Here is a 20,508-nt window from a genome sequence, read left to right as displayed (position 1 = left end):
GCTCTCGCAAAGTTAGTGGTCTCGGCGATGTTTATGCATCGGCAATTTTGCCCACTTTGAGCCCCATTTTCGGCCAATTTCACTGTACTAATCGACAAAAAACATGAATATTTCGCTAGAACTTCATTTTTTCTATCGAATGGGTGCAAGAAACCACCCATTTATGAAATTCAACTATCCAGTACAGTGGTCAGAATTTAGCAATTTTGCCAATTTCACGCAAATTTCAAAAGATGCCAATTTCCGAATAGGGTCCAGAATAAACAAGAAAGACATTCCTGGCACTAAAATGACATTTCCTCTAGTCATTAGTCACGTCTCAAGGCCCCTCTTATATTCTTTTGCTTTCCACTTTGAATTTTTATTTTCACAAAAAATATAAGATTTACTGTTATGCAGACTACTGCATTAGTGTAAAAAATGGTATAAATATTATTGGTGCACTTGTGAAAGAATATTAGACTCACCAGTTGACGTGTATTGCACGCTTGGCACGATTTGTTTACTTTTGAAGTTTGGTAAAAATCGAACATTTCTGCTATTTTGAGCTCAATTTCAAGGCACCTTTCATTGTAAAACCAGTCAAAATCATCTCAATTTCTGTAATATGTCTTCCATTCTATAAAATGAGACCAAGAAAACTAGAATACAACAATAAATACCATATGAAAATACACTGCAAAGTCGCTGATTTATTAAAAAAAATGGTCAAAGTTTTTTTTTTCTCATTATGCACTGTGTGCTGCAGGATTTTTTTTATACTGTGCACACTGACCACATAGACCCATTCTTTCATATGAAGGCCTACCAGCTTTCTCCCACTAGATTTGAGGCCGCTAGAATTTATGAGTACAGTAGGGCCCCACTTATACGGCAGGTTAGGTTCCAGGCTACCGCCGTAAAGCGGAAATCGCCGTAAAGTGGAACACCCTTTTTTTCCACTTATAAATGCATACAAACACTAGATAACAAGTTTACACTAACATATATTAAGTTAGCAATAGAACCAGGCATCAAAAAACAATAAAAAGGTACAATACACACATAGTGCACTCATTACTTACCTTAAAATATTTATAGTCTTAATCTAGGGTGAGACAAGTAGTGTTTATTGTAAGAAATCAAGTGTGGTATGTATTGTAATAGGCAGGCTATTTCACCAGGCCACCCCACCCACACATACTATTCTATGATATTTAAGCATCCCAGAGCGATAAAATGTATATACAGTTCACTCATTACTTACCTTAAAATATTTGTAGTCTTAATGTAGGGTCAGGAGTAAGTAAATGAGATAAAACGAATAAATGAGAGAGAGAAAGAATGAATACATGAGAGGTGACAGGCCAGGCACAGAGTAAACAAACCAGGCTCCCACATCTTATATTTATGTTTATTTATTCTATTGTGGGGTGTATTTATCATCTTTTTATGTTATGTATCGTGTTTATTATATAATTTTGAAAAAAATATCATGGCTGGATTAATGAAAATGTGTATATTACCGTAATATACGACATTTAATGAGACTCAGTATTGTTATTATCACCACTTGTGGAAGTCGTCTGCTACACAGCTCACATTTATGTTTATTTATTCTACTGTGGGGTGTATTTATCTTATTTATATGTTATGCATCGTGTTTATTATATAATTTTGAAAAAAATATCATGGCTGGATTAATGAAAATGTGTATATTACCGTAATATACGACATTTAATGAGACTCAGTATTGTTATTATCACCACTTGTGGAAGTCGTCTGCTACACAGCTCACATTTATGTTTATTTATTCTACTGTGGGGTGTATTTATCTTATTTATATGTTATGCATCGTGTTTATTATATAATTTTGAAAAAAATATCATGGATGGATTAATGAAAATGTGTATATTAACGTAATATACGACATTTAAATGACTTGATGTATGTAAGTTTATTTAGGTACAGGTATACATAAGTATAATTATCAGAGTATATATAAAATATGAAATAACTTTTAAAAACATTTGAAATTTTGGAGTTTCCAGACAAAATGGAGAGACTTAGTGCTTACTGAGCTCATGGAGAATGTAAACAAACAGGGTGGGGCACGGTGACCGTATTAGAAAGTCAGGTGGGGGGAGCCGTATAGTGAGTTTTGGTCATAATTTGAAATGTCCGTATTAGCGGAACGCCGTAAAGCGGAACGCCGTAAAGCGGGGCCCTCCTGTACTAGTACGTCAAAAACCCCTACGCGTAAGACATACTAGTACGACCAAAACCCTCAAAGGCTTAAGGTGAAGTTTTTGCCTCCTAATACCACTCCTCTCCTGCAGCCCATGGACCAGCAGGTTATTTCCAACTTCAAGAAACTGTATACAAAAGCTATGTTTGAAAGGTGCTTTGTAGTGACCTCAGAAACTCAACTGACTCAAAGAGAGTTTTGGAAAGATCATTTTACCATCCTCAGTTGTGTAAACATTATAGGTAAGGCTTGGGAGGAAGTGACTAAGAGGACATTGAACTCTGCTTGGAAAAAACTGTGGCCAGAATGTGTAGACAAAAGGGATTTTGAAGGGTTTGAGGCTAACCCTGAGAATCCTATGCCAGTTGAGGAATACATTGTGGCATTGGGAAAGTCCTTGGGGTTGGAGGTTAGTGGGGAGGATGTGGAAGAGTTGGTGGTGGAGGACAGTGAAGAACTAACCACTGATGAGCTGCTAGATCATCTTCAACAGCAAGAGGGCACACCTGAGGAAACTGCTTCGGAGGAGGGGAGAGAGAAATTGAAGAAGTTGCCTACTTCTAAGATAAAGGAAATGTGTGCAAAGTGGCTTGAAGTGCAAACCTTTTTTGATGAAAATCACCCTGACACAGCTACTGCAAGCTGTGCTGGTGACTATTACACTGACACTGTTGTGAACCACTTTAGGAAAGTCATAAAGGAACGAGAGGTACAGGCCTCTATGGACAGATATGTTGTGCGACAGAAGTCCAGTGACTCTGAAGCTGGTCCTAGTGGCACTAAAAGAACAAGGGAAGTAACCCCAGAAAAAGACTTGCTGCCTCAAGTGCTAATTGAAGGGGATTCCCCTTCTAAACACTAACACCTCTCCCCTCCTCCCATCCCATCAATCATCACCAGATCTTCAATAAAGGTAAGTGTCATGTAACTGTGCATGTAATCTTCAGTTTGTGTGTATTAAAATTAATATTTCATGTGGTAAAAAATTTTTTTTTTCAATACTTTTGGGTGTCTTGCACGGATTAATTTGATTTCCATTATTTCTTATGGGGAAAATTAACTTGACTAACGATAATTCTGACTAACGATGAGCTCTCAGGAATGGATTAATATCGCTGGTCGAGGGTCCACTGTACAGTGCAAAGTCGCTGTTTTAATCCAAAAACACGGTCAAAGTTTTTTTTTCTCATTATGCACTGTGTGCTGCAGGATTTTTTTATACTGCGCACTGACCACATAGACCCATTCTTTCATATGTAGGCCTACCAGCTTCCTCTCACTAGATTTGAGGGCGCTAGAATTTAGGCGTATTAGTACTTCAAAAACCCTGGTGCGTAAGCCGTACTAGTACGTCCGAAACCCTGAAAGGGTTAAAGATAATGACAGCACATGATATTGGAAAAAAAGTTCCTTCAAGGCATGACTAATAAGGAAAGTATTCACACAAATGGAGGTGAAATTCGAATGAGGATCAGTCATTAGTGACATTCCACTAGGATCAAGTTTAGGCTACTTGTTCATAATTTACATAAATGACCTTGATGAGGGAATATAGAGTGACACGAGTAAATTTGATGACACAAAAATAGGCACAGGAATGTTGTGGCAGAGGCAGTGTGGAAAAATGCAAAGCCTAATCCTTGGATATGAAAAAACTCTCATACTTATAAACTAGACACTATAGAGCTTGATCGTACATTCCCCTTAGCTCTGGAAATACATAATCTTGTTGCAAACCTTTGCACTTTTTCTAATTTCTTGACATGCTTGACCATGTGTTGGTTCCAAACTGGTGCTGCATATTCCAGTATGGACCTGATGTACACGGTGTACAGAGTCTTGAACAATTCCTTACTGAGGTATCGGAACACTGTTCTCAAGTTTGCCAGGCACCCATATGCTGCAGAAGTTACAGTGGACCCCTGAGTTTCGTGAGCCCTGCGCTTCATGAATTTCAACTTTCAGCAACTTTTTTTTGTCATAATATAGCCTCGCGTTTCATGATTTGTCTCAGAATTCGGCAGTCGTATGAAACACTTCCAAGCGGCCTCCCAGTGGCTGCGCACACAAAGGCTCCCACGCACACCATTCAGAGTCTTCAGAGTCAGTGTGGCATTGTTTCTCGGCGAGTGACCATCATCCCACGCTTTCATACGATAAATTTCATAATAATCTATTGTTTTTGTGCTTGCAACTGCTAAATGAGCCACCATGGACCAAAAGATAGCTCCTAGTACCAGCCCTTTGGTAAAGAAGGCAAGAAACATGATAGAATTCAAGACAGAACACACCAGCCAGGGTACTTCCCCACACACACCAGCCAGGGTACTTCCCCACACACACACACACACACACACACACCAGCCAGGGTACTTCCCCACACACACACACACACCAGCCAGGGTACTTCCCCTCACACACACACATCAGCCAGGGTACTTCCCCACTCACACGATTTAATTTGAGTGGGACCTGCACAAGCTTATTGCTTGGGGAGCATTGAAAATTGGGTTGGGCAAATATTCTGTTTGTGGGATGGTTTGTGAAGGACTTACCTAGTATGGGCCAACAGTGTCAGTGGAACGCCTTCCATCTGAGCAAAAAACTAATGGAAAAATAAATAAATAAAGAAACGGCTCTAGGAATAATAAGAATAATGACTTTTTGAGGATTTTACTTAAAATTTAAATATAATAAAAATTGCCTTTGGTTCTGATGCTGTAGTTGGGCAGGAGTAGGTAAGGCCCTGGACAGATCTCTGATGTTAAGATGATGTAGGTAATCCTGGGCGGATGGTAACAGTCCGAAGTTTTGGAATCTCCTGTACTACTTAGTTGGAGCACCACAAGTAGGATAAATAAGGGCCGGTAGTAGTCGAACAATGTTAATTAGTCCAATTAATAAGTATCTTGCTCCTTTATCTGGCGTCTACCCTGGATTACCATGCCAGGAACAGAGCTGGTACTAAGAAAAAATAAACTGGTTACCAATGGTTATGATTATATAACATTTAAGAACGAAAAAGAGTGGTATTGAATGTCAAAATCATTACTGGTAACCAACAAAGAAAAGAAAACAAAGGTGGTAGATCACCTTACCTGATCAGGAGAAGAGTGGAGGTGAAGTGACTCTCCAAACTTCAGCCCACACCAGGTAAGGTCAATACTACCAGGAGTAGAAATTGAAACAAATCAGACACCAGGAACTAGAGTTTTGCCTCAGCCCGCTAGAGGGGGGGATGCGCAACGTAACTCGCTAATAGTCCCTGGTTGCCTGAACAACCGTAACCCCACTTACAACCCACTTTTCCCTCACAAACAGGTCTGCTGCAGTGTTCCTACTTTCTTATGTTCTTATGTACACCAGCCAGGGTACTTCCCCACACACCAGACATGGGTACTTCCCTACACACCAGACGGGATACTTCCCCACACCAGCCAGGGTACTTCACCACACAAACTAGCCAGGGTACTTCCCCACACACACGATTTGATTTGAGTGGGACTTGAGCATGAGTGAATATAATTATCAAAGCTTATTGCTTGGGGAGCATTGAAAATTGGGTTGGGCAAATATTCTGTTAGTGGGATGGTTTGTGAAGGACTTGCCTAGTATGGGTCAACAGGTCTGCTGCAGTGTTCCTGCTTTCTTATGTTCTTATGTACACCAGCTGAAGAAATTGCTTCAGAGAAGGAGGAAGAGAGAGGAAAGAAGGTGCCTTCTTCAAAGATTAAGGACATTTGTGCAAATTGGAGTGAGGTGCAAACATTTGTGGAGGAACATCACCCTAACCCCTCTCCCCTCCTCCCATCTTCCATACACCAACAAGAGTCTTAAATAAAGGTAAGTGTGATGTTATTATTATTTTATACTTGATTTCTCATTCTTTTCTGTATGCAAATCTATATTTAGCCCTTTGACTGTTTTGGTCGTATATATACAGTAGGGCCCCACTTATACGGTGGGTTAGGTTCCAGGCTGTCGCCGGAAAGCAGACATCGCCGGAAGGCAGAACGCCATTTTTTTCCATTTATAAATGCATATAAATGCCAGACAATAAGTTTACACTAAATTATATTAAGTTAGTAATAGAACCAGGCATTAAAAACACAAAGTAAAATACATTCACAGTAAATTCATTACTTATCTTAAAGTATTTGTAATCTTAATGTAGGGAGAGAGGTGAGTAGCACTTATTTGTAGGAAGTCAGGTGCATGTAGCCCAGGTGTAGGTAGCCCTGGCTCCCCATCTCATACTTAATATACAATATTTAAAACATCCCAGAGAAGTAAAATACACATACAGTACACTCATTATTTACCTTAAAACATGTGTAGTCTTAATATAGGAAGAGAGGTGAGTAGTATTTATTTGTAGGAAGTCAGTGTAGGTAGCCAGCAGGTGTAGCCTGCCTGGGCTACACCTACCGGCTACCTACACTGTGGCCCAGAGCCATATTATTAACATCGACATAACATGTTCACTGAATTTAATCATTTCTAACAACTACCTTTAAGTTAGCAATAAAAATAGGCATTAAAAACACAATAAAAGGTAAGATACACACAGAGTACACTTATTACTTACCTTAAAATATTAATATTAATAATGTGTGAGAGGTGAGTGGCAGGGAGTTTATTGAATAAAATCAGAATGGCACACCATCATCCTCTAACTTGGCACTTAAATCAAGAGGCTTACGACTTCTCTTTTTATCACAGCTAACCTTAGACGCCACCGTCAATGAGAGCCAACTAGTTAATGAAAGAGTAAACGAGAGAGAGAGAACAATATACAGAGTTGAGACAATGTGAGAACACAAACTGAACAGGTAGTGGACGATCACTTGGTCAGGCGAAATAAATGTGTATTAATATGTGTCTACTTTTAGTTCATTCACGTACGTTTGCAAGAGTTTGTAAAACATTTACCTCAATATTTTTTTATTATAATAATAATTACCTCACAATGCAAATGCTCTTACACTGTGTACAAGTTGTACAAGTTAGTTCAGAATAAACAAACAGCAACACACCATTTTTAGAATGAATGAAGATAATCATTAATAACAATAATAATAATATTAATAATAATAATAATAATATTATTATTAATATTAATAATAATAGTATTATTATTATTATTATTATTATTATTATTATTATTTATTATAACAAGCACTAAACCCACAAGGGTTGTGAATTGCTATATATAGAGTAAAGGCATACGAAAAGAATATTTTTCTACAGTTACCCCCCAGTGTTTGACTAGAGAAAACATAATTCTTCCGACACTACCTACACAGCTGCTTTGTAAACAAATCTCATATTTACATCAATTTTTATTGTGCGAGTGTATGTATCATGTTTATATGCTATGTGATGGGTTTCATATATAATTTTGAGGAAAATATCATAGATGAGTTAATGAAAATGCCTATACTGATGTAAAATAGGACATTTAGTGTGCCCAAGAGTGATTATTATTACGTAGTATTGGCATCATGAGTAGAGAGACTCTTAGCGATTTTAATGTGTACCTGCACACCATTACAGTGTGTAAGTATCTTTAGGTACAGGTACACATAAGTATAATTATCAGAGTACATATAAAATATGCAGTAACTTTAAAACACTTAAAATTTTGAAAAGTTTCCTGACATAATAGACGAGGTCACGGAAAATGTAAACAAACCGGGTGGGGGGCGCCGTATTTGAAAGACCGATTGCCGTATAGCAAATTTTGGTCATAATTTGACATTGCTGTATTAGCAGAACGCTGTAAGGCGAAACGCCATAAAGTGGGGCCTTACTGTACATCTTACGAGCCACCGTTTTTGACATATATATATTCATAAATTCTAGCGGCTTCAAATCAAGCAGGAGAAAGCTGGTGGGCCCACATGTGAGAGAATGGGTCTATGTGGTCAGTGTGCACCATATAAAAAAAAATCCTGCAGCACGCAGTGCATGAGAAAAAAAAAACTCCGACTGTTCTTTTTAATTAAAATGCCGACTTTGTTGTCTATTTTCATATAGTATTTATGGTAGTATTCTCGTTTTCTTGGTCTCATTTGATAGAATGGAAAATATATTATAGAAATGGAGGCGATTTTGATTGGTTTTACTATGAAAAGAACCTTGAAATGGAGCTCAAATAGGAGAATTGTTTGATTTTTGCTGATGTTCAAAAGTAAACAAGTGATGTTATTTTACAATAAATGTCCAACTAGCCATTCTAATATGCAGTCATGAATGGGTTGACGTTATTTATACAATTATTACAATATTGCAATAGTCTGCATAACAGGAATTCTTCTATTTTTTTTGTTTGAATAAAAATTCAAAATAGAAAGCAAGAGTAATATCAGAGGGGCCTGGAGACGTGACTGATAAACAAAGAAAATGTTATTTTTGAGCCAGGAATGTCTGCATTGCTCATTCTGGACCCTATTTTGAAATTGTCATATTTTTTAATTTTCGTGAAATTGGCCAAATTGCAAATTTCTGACCACATTATTGGGTAGTTGAAATCGGTAAATGGGCAGTTTCTTGTACTCAATCGATAGAAAAAATGGAGTTCTAAAGAAATAGCTATGAGTTTGGTCGACTGGAACAATGGAATTAGCCGAAAATAGGGCTCAAAGTAAGCGAAATTGCCGATTCATAAATATCGCCGAGGTTGCTAACTTCGCGAGAGCATAATTCCATCAGTTTTCCATCAGATTTCATTCTTTTGGTGTCATTACAATCGGGAAAAAATTATCATTTCATAAGAATTTTTTTTTTTTTTTTGGGGGGGGAGGAATTTTGCGACACCAGAAGACACCTTAGGATTTAGGATTGTGACAGTCAAGGGGTTAATCTATAAAAAAAATATTTTTGTCAATACTTTTGGGTGTATGGAATGGATTAATTGTATTTACATTATTTCTTATGGGGAAAATGGTTTCAAAATTCGTGAATTTCGACTTTAGGCAGACTCTCTGGAATGGATTAATCACGAAATTCGAGGGTCCACTGTATCTGGTTGATGTGCGCCTCAGGAGATGTGCTCGGTATTATACTCACCCCAAGATCCTTTTCCTTGAGTAAGGTTTGCAGTCTTTGGCCACCTGTCTGTGGTCTTCTATGCCTTTCCCCAATCTTCGTGACTTTGCATTTGGCAGGGTTAAGTTCGAGGAGCCAGTTCTTAGACCAAGCTTTGCAGCCTATCCAGGTTTCTTTGTAGTCCTGCCTGATCCTCAGCTGATTTAATTCTCTTCATTAATAATGTTTGTAGAATTACCAACAATATGTAAAGTAAAAGGACACAAGTGCAACTAATGTGACATTTTATTGTGGCAACGTTTCACTCTCCAGGAGCTTTGTCAAGCCATTACAAACAGTACATGGACACAGAGGGTATATAAATTCTCCACGCACCAACACCACTCCCAAGAAAGTTACAATTCTTCCCAACAGGCAGGTTGCACTGAACGTTTCTAAAGTACTTTCACAAGCTAACACCAGAGTTGCCATCACTTCCAGCACTTCAATAAAAGATCTAACCAGGACAAAATCAAAGCACCATGAACCAGTCAATGCAGGGGTGGAGGCTGCGACAAGATTTATGTCACCTCGACACCCGCCTCAATGAACACATTTACGCATGTAGGAACGATAACTTGAACAACACCTGTGTACAACACTGAAATTCCACCAGTCATCTCATGAAATTCAGGGACGCCCAATTAGTGATCAAAGAAACTAATTTCCCTAGACGCAAGTGCCTTGAATCAGCACTAATCGCTGTTTCGAACACAAACAAAACAAAGGCAGCTTCACCATCTCTGAAGTCTTTGCAAGAATCCTCCTGAAAACAGTAAACCCTGCCATCACATAGTCTCTCCTGTTAATATTACACAAAGCACATTACAGAGAATGAACACTGAAACAGGCCTTCTCTATCCAGTCTATATTTGTCTAACCTATTTTTATATTACCCAAGTACGTACTTCCTTAAATCTTATGTTGAGCTCCTCACATACTTCTTGGTCGTTTCTTGTGATCTCCCCACCTTTCTTCCTCAGCCTGATTACCTGGTCCTTGACTGTTGTCTTCCTCCTGATGCAGCTATACAACAGCATCGGGTCAGACTTGACTTTCAGTGCTATTTTGTTTTTGTACTGTTGCTGGGCCTCCCTTCTTATCTGTGCATACTCGTTTCTGGGTCTTCAACTAATCTCTGTATTTTCCTGGGTCCTTTTTCTTCTGTACTTTTTCCTTTCTCTAACACGCTTAGTTTTTGCCTCCCTACACCTTTGGGTAAACTACAGGCTCATTCTGGTCTTCCCATTATTTCTTTTGCCCTTGGGAACAAACCTCTCCTCTGCCTCCTTGCATTTTGTTGTCACATAGTCCATCATTTGGTTTACTGATTTTCCTACCAGTTCTCTTTCCCACTGAACCTCCTGCAGGAAGTTCCTCATGGCTATGTAGTCCCCTCTTTTCTAGTTTGGCTTCTCCCATCCTACTCCTGTGACTTTCCCCACTTGTAACTCTACTGTGTACTCAAATCTCAGAACCACGTGATCACTAGCTCCGAGGGACCTTTCATACATGATGTCCTCGATGTCCGAGCTACTCAGGGTGAATATGGGGGTCCAGTCTTGCTGGTTCATCCTCACCTCTCTCTGGTAGTGCCCCTAACATGTTGGTGCATGAGGTTTTTCCAGTACCACATCCATCATCTTGGCTCTCCATGTTTTGGGACCCTCATGTGGCTCCAGGTTTTCCCAATCAATATCCTTATGATTGAAATTACCCATAACTAGTATTAACTTTGCTCTACCCGTGTGAGCTCTTCTTGCCACCTCAGCTATTGTGTCCACCATTGCTCTGTTGCTCTCTTCATATTCTTCTCTTGGCCTCCTGCAGTTTTATGGCGGGTTGTACATCACTGCAATGACTACCTTATGTCCCCAAGACTGAATTGTACCTATGTAGTCCCTTTTGCCCATTTCATCCATTCCTTCCATTCCTCAAGTCCCCATCTGTTTTTAATGAGCAGTGCAACTCTTCCTTCCCCTCTGCTCGCTCTATCCTCGGGATCTGATATCTGAGTGGGAAGATTGCATCTGTTATCATCCCAGTGAGTTCCTTCTCTATGTGTGCTGTGATGTCTGGGGATGTCTCCTTGATTCTTTCATGCCACTCCTCACATTTATTTGTTATTCCATCTGCATTCATATACCAAACCTTCAACTTCTTTTCTAAAACTGTGGTCTGGGGAAAACATTGGGGTTGGGGGAGTGGGAGACTTGGTGGGGGACTGTGGAGGGTTGCTGTGGGGGTTGAGTTTGTGATGAGGGGAGGGCAGTGGGTACGGTGTGTCAGTTTTGGGTTACATTGTTTGGTTGCATAGGGGTTGTCATGGTTGAGGTCTTTCTGTTGGACGTTCAGAGGGAGGATGTATTTGCTCTTCCTCCTGAGTCTTGGTTTTCCTGCTCATCTCTGTCTTCATCTCTCTCTCCTCCTTGCATCTTTGTACCCTCTCTTTCAGTTTCTGCCTTTTGTTTTGTCGCAGTTGAGGTACACCCTCCGGTACGTCAGTATGTCCCTTAGTCATGCTTTCTCCAACTGGGTCATATCGTCCTTTCCTATTGTTTTCATGATATTTTCAGTTACTTTTTTCTCCCCCTGTCTTCTTCATAAGTTTCCCTTTCAGATTCCTGGAGCCCATAAACAAACCCTGACCTCTCCCTTTCATCCTCCCACTGCATTTCCCTTTGCATCCCCTGAGTCGATTTAGTTGCCTCCATTGCAGCATTCCTTCCTTCAATCTCTTCTCTGTCTGATGTCCCTATGCTCAGTGGTCTGTCATTTTCCCTTCTCAGCTTTTCCTGGGCATTGCTGTGGTCTGTTAGGACCTCTGTATATAGCTTAACTCTTTCATTTTCTTCAGTCCCTTCATTTGCTCCTGGTGTGCTCCTTGTCTTTTCCCAGGCTCCACAGTGGTCTGATATGGCCTCCTTGTACAGTATAACTCCTTTGTTCTCTACAGTCCCCTCATTTGTGACAGATGTAGCAGTCTGGTGTGTATGTGTGTACTCACCTATTTGCGGTTGCAGGGGTCGATCCATAGCTCCTGGCCCTGCCTCTTCACTGATTGCTACTAGGTCCTCTCTATCCCTGCTCCATGAGCTTTATCAAACCTCACTGTAAAGCTATGTATGGTTTCTGCCTCCATTACATCACTTTCCAGACTATTCCACTTCCTGACAACTCTGTGACTGAAGAAATACTTCCTAACATCCCTTTGACTCATCTGAGTCTTCAACTTCCAATTGTGACCCCTTGTTTCTGTGTCCTGTCTCTGGAACATTTACCTGGAGTTTACCTGGAGAGAGTTCCGGGGGTCAACGCCCCCGCGGCCCGGTCTGTGACCAGGCCTCCTGGTGGATCAGAGCCTGATCAACCAGGCTGTTGCTGCTGGCTGCACGCAAACCAACGTACGAGCCACAGCCCGGCTGATCAGGAACTGACTTTAGGTGCTTGTCCAGTGCCAGCTTGAAGACTGCCAGGGGTCTGTTGGTAATCCCCCTTATGTGTGCTGGGAGGCAGTTGAACAGTCTCGGGCCCCTGACACTTATTGTATGGTCTCTTAACGTGCTAGTGACACCCCTGCTTTTCATTGGGAGGATGGTGCATCATCTGCCAAGTCTTTTGCTTTCGTAGTGAGTGATTTTCGTGTGCAAGTTCGGTACTAGTCCTTCTAGGATTTTCCAGGTGTATATAATCATGTATCTCTCCCTCCTGTGTTCCAGGGAATACAGGTTTAGGAACCTCAAGCGCTCCCAGTAATTGAGGTGTTTTATCTCCGTTATGCGCGCTGTGAAAGTTCTCTGTACATTTTCTAGGTCGGCAATTTCACCTGCCTTGAAAGGTGCTGTTAGTGTGCAGCAATATTCCAGCCTAGATAGAACAAGTGACCTGAAGAGTGTCATCATGGGCTTGGCCTCCCTAGTTTTGAAGGTTCTCATTATCCATCCTGTCATTTTTCTAGCAGATGCGATTGATACAATGTTATGGTCCTTGAAGGTGAGATCCTCCGACATAATCACTCCCAGATCTTTGACGTTGGTGTTTTGCTCTATTTTGTGGCCACATTATTTTATATATTGTTATCATGTCTCCCCTAACCCTCCTGTCCTCCAGTGTTGTCAGGATGATTTCCTTTAAACTTTCTTTATAGGACATTCCCCTTAGTTTCAGGACTAGTCTTGTTGCAGACTTTTTCACTTTCTCTAATTTCTTGACATACTTAACCCTTTCAGGGTTTCGGCCATATTAGTATGGCTTACGCACCAGGGTTTTTGACGTACTAGTACGTCTAAATTCTAGCGCCCTCAAATCTAGTGAGAGAAAGCTGGTAGGCCTACATATGAAAGAATGGGTCTATGTGGTCAGTGTGCGCAGTATAAAAAAATCCTGCAGCACACAATGCATAATGAGGAAAAAAACTTTGTGCTTTTGGATTAAAACAGCGACTTTGCACTGTATTTTCGTATGGTATTTATTGTTGTATTCAAGTTTTCCTGGTCTCATTCTATAGAATGGAAGACATGTTACAGAAATTGAGATGATTTTGACTGATTTTTCAATGAAAAGTACCTTGAAATTGAGCTCAAAGTAGCAGAAATGTTCAATTTTTACCGAAGTTCAAAAGTAAACAAATCATGCTAAGCGTCCAGTACACGTCAACTGGTGAGTCTAATATTCTTTCACAAGTGCACCGATATTATTTATACCATTTTTTACACTAATGCAGTAGTCTGCATAACAGTAAATCTTCTATTTTTTGTGAGAATAAAAATTCAAAGTAGAAAGCAAAAGAATGTAAGAGGGGCGTTGGGACGTGGCTAATGAACAGAGGAAATGTCATTTTAGTGTCAGGAATGTCTTTCTTGTTTATTCTGGGCCCTATTTGGAAATTGGCATGTTTTGAAATTTGTGTGAAATTGGCAAAATTGCTAAATTCTAACCACTGTATTGGATAGTTGAAATTGGTAAATGAGTGGTTTCTTGCACTCATTCGATAGAAAAAATAGAGTTCTAGCGAAATATTCATGTTTTTTTTTTACTAGTACAGTGCAATTGGCTGAAAATAGAGCTCAAAGTGGGAAAAATCGCCGATGCGTAAACATCGTTGAGACCGCTAACTTCACGAGAGCATAATTCCGTAAGTTTTCCATCAAATTTCATACTTTTGGTGTCATTATGATCGGGAAAATATTCTCTATCTTTTCATAATAAACAATACTTTTTTTTTTAAATTTGGGCGACCCTGAGAACAAGTCTCTGAGAGGGCCTGTCGATCCTGAAAGGGTTAACCAGGTGTGGGTTCCAAACTGGTGCTGCATACTCCAGTATGAGCCTGAAGTACACAGTGTACAGAGTCTTGAACAATTCCTTACTGAGGTATTGGAATGCTATTATTAGGTTTGCCAGGCTCCTATATGCTGCAGCAGTTATCTAGTTGATGTGTGCCTCAGGAGATATGCTCGGTATTATACTTACCCCAGTATCCTTTTCTTTGAGTGAGGTTTGCAGTCTTTGGCCACCTAGCCTATACTCTGTCTGCGATCTTATTTGCCCTTCCCCAATCTTCATGACTTTGCATTTGGTGGAGTTAAATTCCAGAAGCCACTTGCTGGACCAGGCTTGCAGCCTGTCCAGGTCCCTTTGTAGTCCTGTCTGATCCTTATCTAGTTTAATTCTCCTCATAAACTTCACATCTTTTGCAAACAAGGACACTTCTGAGTTTATCCCTTCTGTCATGTCATTCACATATACCAAAAATAGCACTGGTCCTAGGACTGACCCCTGTGGAACCCTGCTTGTCACAGGCAACCACTCAGACACCTCGTCACGCACCATGAATCATCATTGCCTCCCTGTTAGGTATTCTCTGATCCATTGCAGTGCCTTTCCTGTTATTGGTGCCTGATCCTCTAGCTTTTGCACTAATCTCTTGTGTAGAACTGTGATGATGGCCTTCTTGCAGTGCAATCTAATCTGTGTGTGTGTGTGTGTGTCTGTGTACTCGCCCAACTGTACTCACCTATTTGTGGTTGCAGGGGTCGATTCACAGCTCCTGGCCCCACCTCTTCAGTGGTCACTACTCGGGCACTCCCTGCTCCATGAGCTTTATCATACCTCTTCTTAAAGCTATGTATGAATCTTGCCTCCACTTTCATTTCTCAGACTATTCCATTTCCTGACATCTCTGTGACTGAAGAAATATGTACTTACTAACATCCCTGTGATTCATCTGAGTCTTCAGCTTCCAATTATGACCCCTTGTTGTTGTGTCCCATCTCTGGAATATCCTGTCTCTGTCCACTTTGTCAATTCCTCTCAGTATTTTATATGTTGTTATCATATCCTCCCCATCTCTCCTGTCCTCCAGGTCAATTTCCCTTGACCTCCCTTTGTAGGACATATCCCTCAGCTCTGGGACTAGTCTTGTTGCAAACCTTTGCTCTTTCTCTAATTTCCTTACATGCTTGGCTAGGTGTGGGTTCCAAACTGGCACTGCATACTCCAATATAGGCCAGACATACACGGTGTACAGGGTTCTGAACGATTCCTTATCGAGTTGTTGGAATGTTATTCTTAGGTTTGCTAGGTGCCCATATGATGCAGCAGTTACTTGGTTGATAAGTGCCTCAGGAGATGTGCCCTGTGTTATACTCACCCCAAAATCCTTTTCCTTGAGTGAGGTTTGCAGTCTTTGGCCACCTAGCCTATACTCTGTCTGCGATCTTATTTGCCCTTCCCCAATCTTCATGACTTTGCATTTGGTGGGGTTAAGTTCCAGAAGCCACTTGCTGGACCAACCCTACAGCCTGTCCAGATCCCTTTGTAGTTCTGCCTGATCCTCATCCAATTGAATTCTTCTCATTAACTTCACATCATCTGCAAACAAGGACACTTCTGAGTGTATTCTTTCCATCATGTCGTTGGCATATACCAGAAACAGCACTGGTCCTAGGACTGACCCTTGTGGAACCCCACTCATGACAGGCGCCCGCTCTGACACCTCGCCACGTACCATGACTCATTGTTGCCTACCTGTTAGGTATTTTCTGATCCATTGCAGTGCCTTCCCTTTTATACCTGCCTGGTCCTCCTGCTTTTGCTGCACTAATCTTTTGTGTGGAACTGTGTCAAAAGCCTTCTTACAGTCTAAGAAAATGCAATCTACCCATACCTCTCCCTCTTGTCTTACTGATGTCACCCTGTCATAGAACTCCAGTAGGTTTATGACACAGGATTTCCCATCCCTGAAACTGTGCTGGTTGTCGTTGATAAGCTCATTCCTTTCTAGGTGCTCCACCACTCTTCTCCTGATAATCTTCCCCATGACTTTGCATACTACACATGTTAGTGACACTGGTCTGTAGTTTAATGTTTTGTGTCTGTCTCCTTTCTCCTTTCTCCTGTCACCTAGCCTATACTCTGTCTGCAGTCTTCTTTGCCCTTCTCCAATCTTCATGCTTTGCACTTGGCAGGGTTGAATTCGAGAAGCCAGTTGTTGGACTACATGTCCAGCCTGTCCAGGTCTCTTTGAAGTCCTGCCTGATCCTCATCTGATGTAATTCTCATTAACTTCACATCACCTGTGTGTGTGTGTGTGTGTGTGTGTGTGTGTGTGTGTGTGTGTGTGTGTGGATTGTGTGTGTGTGTGTGTGGATTGTGTGTGTATGTGGATTGTGTGTGTGTGTGGATTGTGTGTGTGTGTGTGTGTGTGTGTGTGTGTGTGTGTGTGTGTGTGTGTGTGTGTGTGTATGTGGATTGTGTGTGTGTGTGTGTGTGTGTGTGTGTGTGTGTGTGTGTGTGTGTGTGTGTGTGTGTGTGTGTGTTTGTGTGTGTGTGTGTGTGTGTGTGTGTGTGTGTGTGTGTATGTGGATTGCGTGTGTGTGTGTGTGTATGTGGATTGCGTGTGTGTGTGTGTGTATGTGTGTGTGTGTGTGGATTGTGTGTGTGTGTGTGTGTGTGGATTGTGTGTGTGTGTGTGTGTGTGTGGATTGTGTGTGTGTGTGTACTCACCTATTTGTACTCACCTATTTGTGGTTGCAGGGGTCGAGTCATAGCTCCTGGCCCCGACTCTTGACTGATTGCTACTAGGTCTTCTCTCTCCCTGCTCCATGAGCTTTATCATACCTCGCCTTAAAACTATGTATGGTTCCCGCCTCCACTACTTCACTTTCTAGGCTATTCCATGGCTTGACTACTCTGTGACTGAAGAAATACTTCCTAACATCCCTTTGATTCATCTGAGTCTTCAACTTCCAACTGTGACCTCTTGTGTCTGTGTCCCATCTCTGGAACATCCCGTCTTTGTCCACCTCGTCTATTCCTCGCAGTATTTTATATGTCGTTATCATGTCTCCCCTGACCCTCCTGGCCTCCAGTGTTGTCAGGCTGATTTCCCTCAACCTTTCTTCGTAGGACAATCCCCGTAGCTCTGGGACTAGTCTTGTTGCAAACCTTTGCACTTTCTCTAATTTCTTGACGTGCTTGACTAGGTGTGGATTCCAAACTGGTGCTGCATACTCCAGTATGGGCCTGACGTAAATGGTATACAGAGTCTTGAACGACTCCTTACTGAGGTATCGGAACGCTATCCGTAGGTTTGCCAGGCGCCCGTATGCTGCAGCAGTTATCTGATTGATGTGCGCCTCAGGAGATATGCTCGGTGTTATACTCACCCCCAGATCTTTTTCCTTGAGTGAGGTTTGCAGACTTTGGCCATCTAAACTATATTGTGTCTGCGGTCTTCTTTGCCCTTCCCCAATCTTCATGACTTTGCATTTGGCGGGGTTAAACTCAAGGAGCCAGTTGCTGGACCAGGCTTGTAGCCTGTCCAGGTCTCTTTGTAGTCCTGCCTGATCCTCATCCGATTTGATTCTTCTCATTAACTTCACATAGTCTGCAAACAAGGACACTTCTGAGTCTATCCCTTCCGTTATGTCATTCACATATACCAAGAACAGCACAGGTCCTAGGACTGACCCCTGTGGAACCCCGCTTGTCACAGGCACCCAGTTTGACACCTCATCACGTACCATGACTCGTTGTTGCCTCCCTGTAAGGTATTCTCTTATCCATTGCAGTGCCTTTCCTGTTATGTGTGCCTGATCCTCTAGCTTTTGCAGTAACCTCTTGTGAGGAACTGTGTCGAAGGCCTTCTTGCAGTCCAAAAAAATGCAGTCAATCCACCCCTCTCTCTCTTGTCTTGCTTCTGTCACCTTGTCATAAAACTCTAATAGGTTTGTGACACAGGACTTTCCCTCCCTGAAACCATGCTGGTTGTCAATTATGCACTTGTTTCTTTCCAGGTGCTCCACCACTCTCCTCCTGATGATCTTCTCCATGACCTTGCATACTATACACGTTAGTGATACAGGTCTGTAGTTTAGTGCCTCATGTCTGTCTCCCTTTTTAAAAATTGGGACTACATTTGCCATCTTCCATACCTCAGGGAGTTGCCCAGTTTTAAATAATGTGTTGAAGATCTTCATTAATGGTACACACAATGTCTCTGCTCCCTCTTTAAGGACCCACGGAGAGATGTTGTCTGGTCCCACCGCCTTTGAGGTGTCAAGTTCGCATAGCAGCTTCTTCACCTCCTCCTTGGTTATATGTACCTCATCCAGCACTTGCTGGTGCACCCCCCTGCTCTGATTTCCTGGAGTCCTACTGGTTTCCACTGTAAATACTTCTTTAAATCTTGTGTTGAGCTCCTGACATACCTCCCGGTCGTTTCTTGTGAATTCCCCATCACCCTTCCTCAGTCTGATTACCTGGTCCTTGACTGTTGTTTTCCTCCTGATGTGGCTGTACAACAGCTTCGGGTCAGTCTTGACTTTCAATGCTTTGTCATTTTCGTATTGCCGCTGAGCCTCCCTTCTTATCTGTGCATATTCGTTTCTGGCTCTTCGGCTAATCTCTTTATTTTCCTGAGTTCTCTGTCTTCTGTACCTTTTCCATTCTCTAGTACACCTAGTTTTTGCCTCCCTACACCTTTGGGTGAACCAAGGACTCATTCTGTTCTTCCCATTATTTCCGTTTCCCTTGGGAACAAACCTCTCCTCTGCCTCCTTGCATTTTGTTGCCACATAGTCCATCATTTCTTGTACTGGTTTTCCTGTCAGTTCCCTCTCCCACTGAATGTCTTGAAAGAAGTTCCTCAAGCCTGAGTAGTTCCCCCTTTTGTAGTTTGGTTTTTCCCACCCTATTCCTGCTGCTCTCTCCACTTGGAGCTCAACTATGTAGTAGAAGCACAGAACCACATGATCACTAGCTCCCAGGGGCCTTTCATATATGATATCCTCGATGTCAGAACTACTCAAGGTGAATACAAGGTCCAGTCTTGCTGGTTCATCCTCTCCTCTCTCTCTGGTAGTGTCTCTAACATGTTGATGCATGAGGTTTTCCAGTACCACATCCATCATCTTGGTTCTCCATGTTTCGGGACCCCCATGGGGCTCCAGGTTTTCCCAGTCAGTCTCCTTGTGATTGAAATCACCCATAATTAGTAACTTTGCTCCCCCCATGTGTGCTCTCCTGGCCACCTCGGCTAGTGTGTCGACCATTGCTCTGTTGCTCTCATCGTATTCTTCTCTTGGCCTCCTGCAGTTCTTTGGTGGGTTGTACATTACTGCAATTATCACCTTATGTCCCTCAGACTGGATTGTTCCTACTAAGTAGTCCCTTTCGTCCGTGCCATCCATTCCTTCCATTTTCTCAAACCCCCATGGTTTTTAATGAGCAGTGCAACTCCTCCTCCCCCCTCTCCTCCCTCTGTCTTTCCTGAGGATTTGATATCCGGATGGAAAGATTGAATCTGTTATTATTCTGGTGAGTTTTGTTTCTGTAAGTGCTATTATGTCTGGGGATGTCTCCTTGATTCTTTCGTGCCACTCCTCATACTTATTTGTTATTCCATCTGCATTTGTATACCATACCTTCAACTTCTTTTCTAAGATTGTGGTCTGGGAGGTGTAATGGGGTTGGGGAAGTGGGAGACCTGATAAGGAACTATGGGTGGTTGCTGTGGGGGTGGAGTTTGTAATGCAGTGGGTGGGGGCATTGGATGTGGCATGGGTGTTTTGGTATAGAGTGTTTGGTTGCACTGGGGTTGACCTGGTTGAGAGGCTTCTATAGGAAGTTGTGAGGGAGGCTGTATTTGATCTTCCTGTGTCTGTGATCTCCTGTCTGTCTTCTCCATC

At 41.7% G+C, this 20,508-nt stretch overlaps 1 protein-coding gene across 4 annotated transcripts in view; it reads left to right on the top strand.

The window, feature by feature from the left end:
- MKP-4 (MAPK Phosphatase 4) overlaps window positions 1–20,508 on the top strand; it is a 157,806-nt gene that overhangs the window by 45,825 nt on the left and 91,473 nt on the right. The window contains exon 1 of one of the 4 annotated variants that reach the window (XM_070086443.1): window positions 842–1,806. The exons of the other annotated variants lie outside the window; for them this stretch is intronic. Coding sequence (XP_069942544.1) covers window positions 1,782–1,806 — 25 coding nt within the window. The 5' untranslated portion in view covers window positions 842–1,781. Of the gene's footprint in view, window positions 1–841; window positions 1,807–20,508 lie in introns of those variants that run through there. 4 annotated transcript variants of the gene reach the window in all.

Source organism: Cherax quadricarinatus, chromosome 18, assembly GCF_038502225.1.
Source record: "Cherax quadricarinatus isolate ZL_2023a chromosome 18, ASM3850222v1, whole genome shotgun sequence".
Classification (NCBI taxonomy): Eukaryota; Metazoa; Arthropoda; class Malacostraca; order Decapoda; family Parastacidae; genus Cherax; species Cherax quadricarinatus.
This window is presented reverse-complemented; position numbering and strand designations above follow the sequence as displayed.